At 36.0% G+C, this 13,504-nt stretch overlaps 3 protein-coding genes across 6 annotated transcripts; 1 reads left to right on the forward strand and 2 right to left on the reverse strand.

The window, feature by feature from the left end:
• Window positions 1-66: 66 nt before the first annotated feature.
• Window positions 67-678, reverse strand: LOC121791985. The gene has a single exon (XM_042189780.1). It carries the CDS (start codon window positions 676-678, stop codon window positions 67-69), a length of 612 nt encoding a protein of 203 aa, XP_042045714.1.
• Window positions 679-1,247: 569 nt separating this feature from the next.
• Window positions 1,248-5,545, forward strand: LOC121791987. The gene is made up of 5 exons (XM_042189781.1): window positions 1,248-1,402; window positions 2,217-2,531; window positions 4,047-4,248; window positions 4,597-4,825; window positions 5,132-5,545. The coding sequence occupies exons 1-5, from the start codon at window positions 1,292-1,294 to the stop codon at window positions 5,343-5,345; spliced, it is 1,071 nt and encodes a 356-aa protein (XP_042045715.1). The 5' UTR covers window positions 1,248-1,291; the 3' UTR covers window positions 5,346-5,545.
• Window positions 5,546-5,645: 100 nt separating this feature from the next.
• Window positions 5,646-10,061, reverse strand: LOC121791988 (nuclear transcription factor Y subunit A-1-like). 4 transcript variants are annotated; one of them, XM_042189785.1, is made up of 7 exons: window positions 9,982-10,061; window positions 8,786-8,838; window positions 8,283-8,550; window positions 7,596-7,711; window positions 7,450-7,515; window positions 6,376-6,537; window positions 5,646-6,251 (listed from the first exon to the last, which is right to left on the reverse strand). In XM_042189785.1, the coding sequence occupies exons 3-7, from the start codon at window positions 8,533-8,535 to the stop codon at window positions 5,988-5,990; spliced, it is 861 nt and encodes a 286-aa protein (XP_042045719.1). In that variant the 5' UTR covers window positions 8,536-8,550; window positions 8,786-8,838; window positions 9,982-10,061; the 3' UTR covers window positions 5,646-5,987. The 4 variants fall into 4 exon arrangements, with proteins under 4 accessions (XP_042045719.1, XP_042045720.1, XP_042045716.1 ...); XM_042189786.1 differs by having other exon boundaries at window positions 8,283-8,568; XM_042189782.1 differs by having other exon boundaries at window positions 8,732-8,838.
• Between the last annotated feature and the right edge of the window lie 3,443 nt (window positions 10,062-13,504).

Consider the following 13,504-nt stretch of genomic DNA (forward strand, 5'->3'; position numbering starts at 1 on the left):
CCTTCGCATCTTATCAAATCCACAAAACACACACAAATATATGTATAATATATACTGATTTAATCATCAAACCACCTCCTTGGCAGGCAGCGCAGGTTTCTTGAGATCATCGGTGGTCACCGCAGGGATCGACACGTACCCTAATTTCCTCTTGATATCGGCGACGTCGTCGTCATCCTCATCGTCGGAAACATCGTCGAAATCGAATCGGCCGGGGGAGAAGAGGGCGTACAAGAAGTACATCACTGCCCCGGTGAGGGCCCCGCAGCCGACGCCGAAGAGCAGCGCGCCGACGACGCTCATGATATCAGCGGCCCGGTCGCGGATTGAGCTGGAGACGGAGGAATAGAATTTGAGAGGGAAAAAAACGGATGACGTCATCGCTGGAGATGAGTGAGAATTGGCGTCGGAGGAGGGATCGGATTTGAAATTGAGTGAGGGGCGGTGGCCGGAGAAGGGTTTGGGGGCGGTGGAGGTGAAGATGAAGGTGACATAGCGGGGATTGAGGCGGCGGAGGGCGGAATGGGGGTTAGGGTTTGCTAGGTGGGACTGGAAAGGGTAATAGGTGGTGGTGGTGGTCGTTGTGGCGGAGAAATAGAAAATGGTTTTGCAGGGGCGGGCGGAGGAGGCTGCGAGGAGGGAGAAGAGGAGAAGCAACGCTAGAGCTGAGGCTGCCATTTCCAAGAGCGAAACAAAGATGAGAGATTGAAAGATGAACTCAAGCCGTTAAAAGGGAGGTAATTTCCTTTGGATTAAATTTAATGACTCAATTTACATGAAGGTCAATGGAAAAATTGAATAAGAAATAGAAATGTCTAGTTATAGTACAATGTTTAATAGTATGAGGCGCTATAATTCAACTTCCAACAAAAATGTGTCTTCACAAATTACATTCATATTTTTAACTACTTTTCTAATCCAAACTCTATAGTCAATACTAACATTATGATTTATGAGACTATTTTGAAAGCTACTCCTACTTACAGATTTTCAATTATACGTCTAGTTGACTACACAAATTTTAATTACAAAATCAATATAATATAAAAAAAAAAAAGATTACAAGTGTGAGAATATTAATCAAAAGAAGAATTGTGATCCCATTTCTTATTAAAATCAAAGACGCATCAGAGAAATGGGCCGCAAACTAAAATATTTAAATGGGCCATAAGCCCAATAATATACTATCTTCCGTTATAAAATGCAAAGAAAATTAATTCATTTTCCCCAAAATGTTTATACAGCATAAGACACTGAAACTGCAAGAAAAGCAGAACCGAGAGCTGTTGAAATGAAGAAAACAAGTGGCGGCGGAGGCGGAGGCGGAGGCAGTGGAGCAGCTGGCGATAAGAAGAGAGGGCGCCGCTCGTACGTCGACTCCTCTACCGATATCCCTTCTAGGGTTAGTTATATTCTCAATTTTGTAGTTGAATTGTGCCCGCATTTGAGATTTTGATCGTTTCACCCTATTCCGTTGAAGGCTTGCTCTTTGATTTTTGTGTTTGGTCGCGCAGCTATGTTTCCCTGAAAGATCTGCAGTCTATAATTTACAGATGATCTCTTGTTTACTTGAATTTGTGCTGTTTAAAACTTTAAATCTTGGTTAGGTTGAATAGTAGTACATTTAGAAGGACAGTCATCTTGAATGAAATTGTTACTTAAGAATGTAAATTAGGAAGACTTAATCCAACGGCTGTTCCAATTAGTTCAAGTTGATAGTGAATGGTTCATTTAGTTAGCGAAACAAATTCATGGAGTATTCCTGTTTCTCCTCCACTGTTCTGCCCTTTTCCTGCAGGGATAAACATGATTTATGTGCTCCTTCATTTCTTTTTATTTGATTTAACATATTGTATTAAGAAAATGACTCTATTTAGGGGCATTCGCAAAAGAAACGTGGAACCCGTTGCATGTAAAAATTCTTTATTATCTTAGAAAATGAAATTTGCATTCCTTGTCTCCTTGACCCTAGCTTGCTAGTTTGATTGAGTTGTACGGATGTGATTGCACTGCGCACTTTGTCTCCTCCCCTGTGCCAGATATGGTGATAACAGCACAACCTCTGGATCCTAGTACACACACAAAGGAATTAACCTATAAAAGGAATGTCCAATAAGTTAAATTGATTTTTTTATGATGTTTCCTATTTGTATGAATTATGAAATGAGGGTGGTAGGAAATTTGTTTTCACATTGACGTTGAACTTTGAATTTCAGAAGCAAGCTGCAAAGAAGGATGTTTTTCAGACATTTGCTGAGAAAGTGAGGGACCATAAAGAACTGGAGTCTAGGTGGGCTGTTTTGCAGGAAACAAGAGTTGAATATTTTAGAGGGAAAGATTTTGTTAGTTTCTTGAGAAATCACCCCGAAATCAAAGACTTACTTGAATCAGATAAGAATTTAGAAATCGAAGATATTGCAAACTCGCTGCTGAGAAAGAATCTTATAGTGCGATGTGACCGTGTTGTCAAAACTGTTCGACCTGGAAAGAGAAAACTATCTACATGGCCTGCACATTTGGAGATTTTTCCAGTAAGTTCCTTCCAACACTTTAATTTGTGCAATAAGGATTAAATGTCTACTGCTCAGTGCTCTGTGTTCTGGTGGAAGTTCTATTTACCACTTGTGTTACTCCTTTCACTAGACGTGCTGGTCAACATTTCTAACTTTCATGTGACTGACTCAAAAACTGATAAAAGAGTGTGGCTATTAGCACCCTTTTAATTCTACCCACACTAACTGGACTCAAACAGTAAAAGGAGGGAGGGCTTCTCATGCATGATTTCTTTCCTCAACAAACAAAACAAACCAAGTATCCAAGTCTTTCCAAACATTAGAAAGAAAAAACCCTAAACCATAATAATTGTCCTGCTGGTCTACAACTCCTACAACTCCTTGGATGCTGGTATTTTTGAGGGATGACCAGGCACCTAGTTACCAACATCTCATAGCCACTACAGTGGGTGGTGATGTTGTTGCACTTACTTCATTGATGAATACCAGTAGCAGCTGATGGTGTTGGTATTGAGTGGCAGTTGATGGGGGGTTTTTAATAGAGGTGACTGATGTGTTGTGAGTTCGTAAGCTCACACAAACTTTTCAGCTAAAGTGGCTGTACTTGCGGGTGTCACTTTCAACCTGCTCAATAGTTTTAGGATGGAATGGTGATGTCATTGGTAAATATGGTGAAGCTATTCTGGGTGGTGTTTTCAGGTGGTGATTGGTGGCAGAGAAGCAATTTTGTGCATCGGTCTGGTGATCTGACAGCAGCATGATCTGCAGTCCTGTTCTGGCTGTTCCTGTATAATTCAATGTTATCTGAAGAAGGGGCAATGGTGGTATGACAGAGCTAATTAGGGCCATTTTCATCATTTTTCGTTGGGTCATTCTCACTATAAATAAAAAGTACTACCTCCGTCCCGCATTAACTTTCACATTTACTTTTCTACACTCGTTTTGTAAGAATGATAATAAATAGTTAAAGTCGAGAAATAGTAAATTAAGAGAGAGAATAAGGTAGAGAAGAGTCATCTTTACATTATTCTCTCTCTTACTTTACTATTTCTCCACTTTAACTATTTATTATTATTTTTACAAAACGAGTGCAGAAAAGTAAATGTGACAGTCAATGCGGGACGGAGGTAGTAGTAAAAAATAAAGAATTGGTGTATCAAGATCTGTCAATGCGATTATCACTCCCAATAATAAATATGAAATGGATGCTACATGGAAATAACATTACACCTCTTTGGGGACATGGTGTTAAAAAGATAAGCTGAAGGTCGTGGAGTTGCATCTGACAGATAGGAATGATCAAATTTTATTGTGCCATTGTATTTGTTTTTCTCTTCTTTGCTTGTATTTACATTTCTTGTGTGGATATACTTTGATCGTGACCCTTTTCCACCTGGGCTAAACTGAAAAAATGTTGGAGTCAGGAGGGTTGACTCTCCTTGCATATTAGACAATAGACAGTGAGTTTGATGGTTTATTATCTTTTTAGTATGGATATCTTGCTTTCCATATCTTATTTTTTGTGATATGCAGGACCAAGTATTTTCTGATAATGACGCATTCTTTGCATGGACTTTTGTCAACCGAAGACCATTATGGCAGACTCTTCTCTCATTTTGCTGGCCTGTTTTGACGCTAGCAATATGCTTGTTTCCTGTGTATCCCCACCAAGTCAAGCTACTTATTCTCTACTTCTGTGCGGGTGTATTGCTTCTTATACTCTGCCTGCTTTTGTGTAAGTTTTTGGTGCTGATGTTATTGACATTTTTATACATTGGATCATCCTGCCGACCTATATCCACATGACCTAACTGATAGAATATATCTCTAGGTATGTATGTATTCACTTTGAAGTATCTCAATAACTTCATATACACTGAAAGTTATGTTAGCATGTAGGCCTGATTGATATCCAAGACACGAGCTGTTTGTTATGAGTTATGCTATCTCTTGTATCATCATAACCTGAGTAGTTCCTCCATGTTTTGTAGATCACTGCATGAATATTTATGTTGCAGTTGTTGGTTGTACTTTTTGATTTGTATGTTACCTTGAACTAATATTAGGTTTCATTTACTTGCAGTAAGAGCCCTTGTATTCGGAGCTCTATGGATTGTTCTTGGAAAAAGGGTATGGTTCTTCCCGAATATTCTTGCAGAAGAAGCAACTCTTAAGGAGTTATTCCAGTTTTGGCCCCAGAAAGATGAGGGAGAGCGCCCCAAGTGGACTGCTCGGCTGTTTTTTGCACTTGTTGCCGTTCTTGTCATTCTATTACTGAGGCACCATGCTCCGGATGAAGCCGCCAGAGCCAGGTACTGCTTATCAACTTTCATCTATCCACTGAAAATTTATGATAGCTTCTAAGAAGTCTATATTTTTTTGCCAGTAAACTATATGAATAGTTCTTTTGTATCTATGATACTAATTGGATATGCTAAATTCATATATGTTTGTTCACCGCGTGCTTTGATGGCTGAACAATTTTGAGCTTATTGATCATGTAATCTCGATATTCTCAATATAACCAAAGTAAATTGCCCCTGCTTGTTTGTGTTCCTGCCTAATTAGTGAGACCATAAATTGCATTAAGCTGAAGTGTGGTTATTCTGTGTTTACAGGTACCAGAAGCGGGTGTCCAATATAATAGATGATGTTCTCGAATGGTCCCCCAGGCTTGCCCTGTCAGGTATGATGGACAAGGTTAATGAGACAGATTCCGAGAACAATACAACTGATGATGGTGTCAAGGCAACACCTCAGCCCGATCATACAGCGGGAGAAACAATTCCAGAGGAATTTGAGGCAGATGAAACCCCAGATCACCATTATTAAATATTAGGAATGATATGCTAACACAGTAATGAAAGTCCCAACTCCAAGTTTACATGTGTTTCTTTTTTCATCTTACCCTCTATGTATTCTCTTTTATCTTTAGGTTTCTTTTTTTCAAATAATGTTTTCACCTCGCATTTGTCTGTGGATTTTGTTATTCTGTTGTAAGTTGATATATTATGCCGGAAGTAAGTTTACAAGTGTGCCTTATCAATACAGAATTTTATTGAACCTTCCAAATGCCATGCAAGTATAAGTGGGACAATGCAATGGAGTGTTGCTTTATATTTTCACTAAAAATTTTCAAAAATTGACAATTGACAATTTATATCAAACCAAATACTGTAGTAGCATAGCTTGGTTTAATCCAACATATTATGGCAAGTGCACTTTTAAATCTGGAAATTCGACCACTCCAAGCATTAAAAACACGAAGCACAACTTCACAATAATTCTAGGAAAAGCAGGTTTAGCCTATTCAAAACTCAAGCTTCCTTCCCACTCGCTCACAAGATTTTATACAGAAAGTAACAAATAGTCATCGAAACAAGCCAAGAATGAATTGCCGCCCAGCTAGTGAAAAGCCAGGATTTTAAGCCTTTGAAAATCACCACCACCTGCATATGTAGTTCTTTCCTGTCTTTAGTGAGAAAGGGGCTGGTGAGATTTCTGCAAGTTGGTTTGCTTCCTAAAATTGCACGCACCAGCATTGGTCTGAAACCCAGGCAATTTAGTTCCAGAGAGGAAGGACTTGGCATGTGATGAACTGTTGGTGCGAGACAAGACACCGCCTGAGCTGGGCTCTGTATCCTTACAGCTGTCCGCATCAGACTTCTTTGCGAAACGTCCACCAGAACCTCTTTCTCTCCGCAAGGCGTGTTGATGCCGGGACTCATGGAGATAAGGCTGACGATATCAGAGAGAGAGAGACCCAAAAAAACCATTATGTAGTAATACCAGAGAAGTATAAGAAGAAACAAGCCCAAAGATTCTTGACACATCTATTGATTACAAGAAAATGAAAAAACACCTTTCGGGCTTTTATTAGTTTCCTCTCTAGCTCTGCTTTAGCACGGGATTGTCGTCTTCGCAGAATACCATGATACTGCTTGGCATTAACATATACAGGCTCTTGCGCCATCTCCAAGGGTAGAGGCATCCTTGTGTGGTGCATATCGTACAAATGAGGGACCTTTACAAAAACCCATATTTCATGATCATGATGGCAAGCATTTAATTAAATGAAACTATTTTCAAGGTGTTTATGTCGAAGGATTTACTGATATTTAGAATAATGGTTTCTGTTACATGGCACTAGATAGCAAGTACACACTATAACTCATCAGTACAGCAAAATCAAATTGAAGATATATATAGCTTAGAGAACCATGGAAGAATCAGTAATCTTGTCCAAATAACTAGACCACAAAACTGTGCAGATTCAAATACATAGTAAAACACTATTAGAACCAAACTATAAATATTGAGAAGTGTCAAGCACACTAACAGACTTTGTTTAGGTAGTGATATCATGTTACTTTCAAACACATCTTAGACATCAAATACAACTAATTGTTAATAAGGAACAAACATTTCTAGGGAGAACTTGACCAAAGACCAAAGAAACTCTAGTCCACAACAGAACTATGGTGAGATTTCTATTGAAAGTTTGTAACTAAAACTCAAACATCCAATTGTATTACAGCACAAACCTTTTATAAGACCAAATTTGACAAAAGAAACTTCAGAACACAACAGGATAATTTATAGGTTTTTGATGCAACTAAAACTCAATGTCCAAACATACTTCATAGTAGGAACGAACTTAGTGAATCTGCACCTCTCTCTGACTCTGTCTGCCTATACCACAAAGTAAAAGCAATCAAAGTTGATATGATCCCTCCAATGGCACCATTTTCATTAAATTCATATCAATTGCAGAGGTAAGTTGTGGGATGCCCATAGGTACTTGCAGGAAGCACACAGATACAAGCACAAACAACATGAACAGAAACTAGAATACCGCCTGGCAGTAAGCAAATTTCCTACTACAAGAGCGTGAAAAATAAAAAACAACAGTAAAGTTCTGCAGCCATACTCATACCAAAGGTTGGCCATAAGCTGCCATCATTCCTCCATAATATGGATCGTACGGATTAGATCCACAGGCCTGATGATAAACATATTTTCATGTGAAAAACAAGAGATTTGAACACTTCAAGATATTGCGACAGTGTGCAGTATTCTTACAATAGAGTGTGCAACGAGCGCAGCTTGTGGAGCTTGGTTGAAGCTTACATCAGGTCTTGGATGGAAGGTCGGTGGAACTTGCAGATGCTTTGGAACCTCCCGCTCATAGTTTCTTTCTGTAGTTGAAGCAAGACTTAGTGTATCAAAATTTGTGTCAGAAAAACAAGAAATTCAATAAAAATGTGCACTATTATAATAAGAAACACAACCTTTAGTTTCCCATTTCGGTAAACAAAATGTAGCTTGGAAGAAATGAAGAAACTACTATCAGGCACACAATTGAAAGATAATGTTAGTTCTCTTTCACCAACATTAGTTTTTGTCTAGACATGGAACACATAAAACAAGCAAAAAATTTCCTTTCTAATAGGAATATAAAGAGAATGGAAACTAGTCGTCTAGTCCCCAACAAATGTCCAATGTCCAACCACACTTTTGTTAAATTAAGTATGTACATATTATAGGTATATCAAAATTCACGAATACACACTTTTATAATAGTAATAGATTTTACTACTACTATCATCATCATATGTTAATGACTTGACAATGTAACTAAGAACAAGATGAAACACAACCAACAACGCCTGCTTGCCAGAAGGAAGAAGCCTGGTTGAACCAACTATCCGTCTCAACCAAAAGTCAACATTAAATCTTGAAACCTAAGTCGCAAGCACTAAAATTTACCAGGCTGCAAAGATGAAGTGCTTGGTGACTGTTTGGCAGTATCATCATCTTCATTTATCCCACCTTCAGACTGTGACTGCTCATCCACGGATTGTTCCGGTGATGATGAATCTGATGCATTTTCCCGCATCATCATGGAGGAAAAGGAGTTAAATCCATTATTATTCAACCAAGGACCAGAATATCCAGTAGAAGTTGCAGCATTATAAAGGTTGGATTGTCCTTGGTTAACACTCTTAGGCTTGGATTGCATGCTCCTTTGATTTCTCTAAATGGTTGATGTGGCCTTACATTAACACAAAACGGAAGACCAAGTTAGTCTTAATGAGGTCAAAGTTAAAACTTGGGATACGGCTTAAATATTAAAAATAAACAGTACACTCCAGTATAGAATACTGCAGAAGAGATTCTATAAGCATCCACCATAAATATGGTTTCCAATTAAGTACCTCAAAAGTGAGCCAGAAACACAAAGTTGTGAGGGAATCAATTCGCAAACTTACACCCAGTAATGCTAATATTTGGCCTCATAAATAACAAGTTACTATCCAAGACCCTGCCAATCACAACATAGAAACTCACTTGGATTATTTAGCAATTTTGTAAAGATAAGTACAGAAATTCTCATAATTGGTAACAATGGGATTCCCAATCTACGAACCTAAATCGGATCATCAAGACATACAAAAGAATAGCTTAGTTTCCAAGTTCAGTGAGTGGAAAACAACAAACACACAACAATGCATATTTTAATGAATTGCACAAGAGAGAGATGAAGAAAGGTATCGAAGATAGATCTTCTGTAACACCGATCAATAGGCAAGCAATTTTCTAATTTAGGCAGCCAGAAATTCATGACAAGCAATTACCACCAGCCAGGCATCTTTGAAAATGAGATATATATGCATAATGTTTTAAGTAAAATTATGAGCAAAAATTTATGAGAACATATGTACAAGAAGACCTACAGCTTGCACAATACCACATGCCATTCTAAGTGTTTCAGATTTTGCATTCAGCATCTTTTGTGTATGTTGTAAAAACATTTTATTTAAAAATAGCTTAAAATATTGACATTTACTTTGCCATACGTAGGGATAATGTCAAAAGAGGTCATTCATTCTGATCAGTATGGAGCAGTCAATGAAAATTAAAGAATCACAATTGATTTTATTCCAGGATCCCCATTCCAATTCCTCATTCTAATACTTCTAAGCAAGCACTCCCGGTTAATGAATTCAAATCAAAAGTCTCCTCTTCTTGAAGCAAGACAGGCTTTAACATAATTTCGGCATACCAATATAAGACATGAACACTTCAATTACTGTAACCTCGAAATTGTTTGCCCTAACTTCATTGAATTGAGCCCAAAAAAATACACCTTCACAAACTGAAAAGAAAGAATGCCAAGACACAACCTTGCAAATTTAAACCCAAAAGAAAAGGAGAGATAGAAAAACACACTAGCGCTTACTACGATGGTGAGGGGACAGAAACAACAACTCAAATAATTGCTACAAAGCTTAAACCAGCGAGAATTCACAAATAGAAGAAAACACAGATAAGAAAGCTCATTCTATAAGAAAATTACACACATGCATATGCAAATAGAGACATATAAAGCTGAAAACATGCGTAGAAAGTGCACATGCAGCAGAAAATACACAAAATTGTAGGTAAAGAAAAGAGAGAAAACGACCTGTTAAGGCGAGGAGTGAAGAGGATCGGGAAAAGAACCCTAGAATTTGGGGATGTGAGAGAATTTGGAGTGAAGGGTAGACTGCAGAATTTTTTTAAAAAGAGTCTACAACAGCAGAAGTTGGGGTTTGATACAGTCACCGTCTGTGACAGCGTACAAACCACAGTTTCCACGCCACACGTGTTACATGATCCGCTATACTTTTCACCAAATGGATCGATCATTATTAAATCCTTCAAAACATAGTTGTTGGCTATATAAACTGTATAATAATAATAATTATAATAATAATAATTATAATAATAATCTTTTACTTGGTGATTTTAATATAAAAAAATGTTGATCTAATATTAAATTCTATATATAAAAAGATAATAGTGAATATATTTATTGAGATTAATATATACTCCATTCGTCCTACAATAAGAGTCTTGTTTTGCCATTTCGTCCGTCCTACATTAAGAATCATATTTCATTTTTACCATAAATAGTATGTAAGCTCCACATTCCGTCAACTTATTCCATTCACATTTTATTACAAAACTAAAATCACAAACTTTGCACTTTGTTATTTCTTACAGCATGTCTATCACTATATTTGACTAACTTACGAAGTTTTTTTATCATACTTACGAGTTTTTTATCCTACTTGTTGTTATTAACTTAAAAATTAATTTAAAATATCATAAAACGTACCACAGCTGTCCATGCATATTAAAATTTTGATGAAAATATTTATTTGAATCAGTTTGGGAAATACACTTAAACAAAATGTAAAGCTTGTGATATTACAGACCAATTTTAAAGTTACTGTGAAATACCAAATTTTAGGCAAAATTTATAGTTTTAGGGACCAAATCCCTATATATAAGTGACACTCATATTCGACTATCTTATTCAACCAATTTTTCTTTACATTTCTTAAAACATGTGTTATAACCAATACTTATAGTTGTAGATATTCTAAATTAGGAGTGGTTATTGATTAACCGATAATTGAACCATTGACATCATTTAGATATTAATTATTACTATTCAAGATGTCAATCTTATGTTGCAAAAAATCATTGACCTCCGCATAATTCTCGAGGCAATTTTTTGTTGCCCAACATGAAAGACGTTTCTTATTGTGAATTTTTTGCATTCGTCAATCCAAAGATTAGATGAGTTTTCTCCTAAACACTGCAATGATTAAATTCATTAGGTTTTTCAGTCCGTTGCTAGTTTATAAGGTTGTGAAACTTTATTAATCTCATCGATTGGATGATAATCTTTTTGACGTAATAACATTTTTATAAAATGCATTAAGACATGGACTATATATTCAATTAAATAGTGTATATATACATGGCATCGTGATTCTTTCCAAGCAACGCATGTGTGTGTCTGTATATATTATGGGGTGGGGCTAACTGGCTAAGCCGCTAAGATAAGATTGGTCATGCGTAAACACACTTAAAAATTACTCCTATTTATTAAAGTTTGTGATTTGAAATATAATATTGAAGTGAGATGGAAAAAATAGGCTGAAGTACTCTTTGCTCTGAAAATTCAAAAATTGACAACTCCATAAAAAATTTAGTGACTGGAATTCGTGTGGGTTTGTGATGGATCATAAAAATCAGGCCCAGTGCAATCATTTAGAACTCCTTTCTACTACAGACTACTCCTACATGAAAGAATATAGATCAATCCAGGATCCATTCTAAAATAGTAAGTACAAAACTTTAATTACATACTTAAATCGTAAATTTTCATTTATCTCTATTCAATGCATAATTTATAAAATTGGAATTTAAAATTATAATCTTTTAATTTATTCACAAATGTCAAAATCAAAACTAATATGATATGACAACCAAACCAAAGTGTTTCAGATAACTTAATATTATTTTAATTATCACTCAAAACAAAATGAGTTAAATCAACATAAAATTCTTATTTGACTAGCAATCGTCCCTTAATTAAATTAATAAATACTCCACATACTCCACATTAATCTTGAAATTAAAGATTTTACCGCATACTGTCAAACAAAGAGTACATAACTAATGTGTGTGTGAGTTAAGGTCTCGGGTTCGAGTCATATGTGGCACAAGTACATAACTAATTTATAAAAAAAATCAAAACAAATATACTACTCAATGTAGTTTGTACTTACAGCCGGAGGATTTAATTAATCTCGTTGATACCGAATTAATGTAAGAGTCTCTTATATGATTATCTGGATTATGTGTTATATATCTTCATTTTGATTAATTTTTCATGCTTTGATGCACAATAGAAGTACATTTCTTTGTTTACTTTGAAAGTTTGACTTGCTATTAAATTTGGACGATTGTAATTGCAAAATAAATTTGATTGTTGGGTGTTTATTTACAACGATATAAAAGTATAGATAAAAAGCTAATTACCAAAACTATTGATATAAAACAATCATCCCTTAATAAAATTATATTGCGATCGCTGTCTAAATATAATAAATTCCCATGTGTTATCTATGGGGAGAACAATTATTTGGTCACAAAGAGACATTTATTAGGATTTGATTAGGAGGATTGCTGGGCTAGATGGCCTAGTAATATATGTTGAGATTTTTTTTAGAATGTGACAGATTGGTGTGGCGTATAAATTAATTAAGGAATTGGAGGTACGATAAAAGTTTGAAATAAATAATTTAAAACCGACAGTGACAAAGGGTCCACTCCCCAGGTCTTCGGAAGTTGAATCCAATGTTTTCGGGTGATAATTTATTTCATAAGTTTGATTCATCTTCGCAATTAAATTTTCATGTTTATTGAATATTAGTAGTTGTTTATTGAATTGGAGAGTATTACAATTATTTTTTAATGGACAGCAATAGAGTTTCACAATCACCCACAATCCACTTGTCTCAAACAAACTAGCTACACATTAATAGTCTCACAGTACTATTTTATTTCTCTAATGTCATGGAGTACATTTATTTAAATTGGATATTTTAAAATTAATAAAGTACATTATTGAAAACTAAAAGTTATCTAAATAAAATCATAAAATAATACAATTAAAAAATTAGAAATCACTTTAACCCTAAATGGTACTCCATCAAGTTGGTCGACAAAGCTTTCGTACTTTTGCCGAATGCGTTGCTCAGCGTGGACATGTCTTGGACAACGCTTTATAGTACATGCTGACCAACATCGCGCCGCAACTTATTGAATCCATTTTATCGGCTACATTATCCATAAAATCTGAACCATTGATTCCACTACTCGTTGTCGCCTCCTCTTCCCCCGACCACTTGCGGACCTATGAAGGGGTATGGGGCTCCCATGGAACCCCCAACCATTTTACGAATGAATATATATTGTCAATGTTAACGTTATGCTAAAGTTACTTGGTAGCTCAGTTGGCTTCCTTATCAACTAATGACAGTGATGTCCCTCTACATTTTAAATTGCTATAATTTAGAATTCAATTCAAGTTTTTCTTTTCTTTTATAGTTTATTTTTTTATTTTTTATTTTTTAAACTCTTTCGAC

The sequence above is a fragment of the Salvia splendens genome, unplaced genomic scaffold (assembly GCF_004379255.2).
Source record: "Salvia splendens isolate huo1 unplaced genomic scaffold, SspV2 ctg989, whole genome shotgun sequence".
In the NCBI taxonomy this organism is placed as follows: Eukaryota; Viridiplantae; Streptophyta; class Magnoliopsida; order Lamiales; family Lamiaceae; genus Salvia; species Salvia splendens.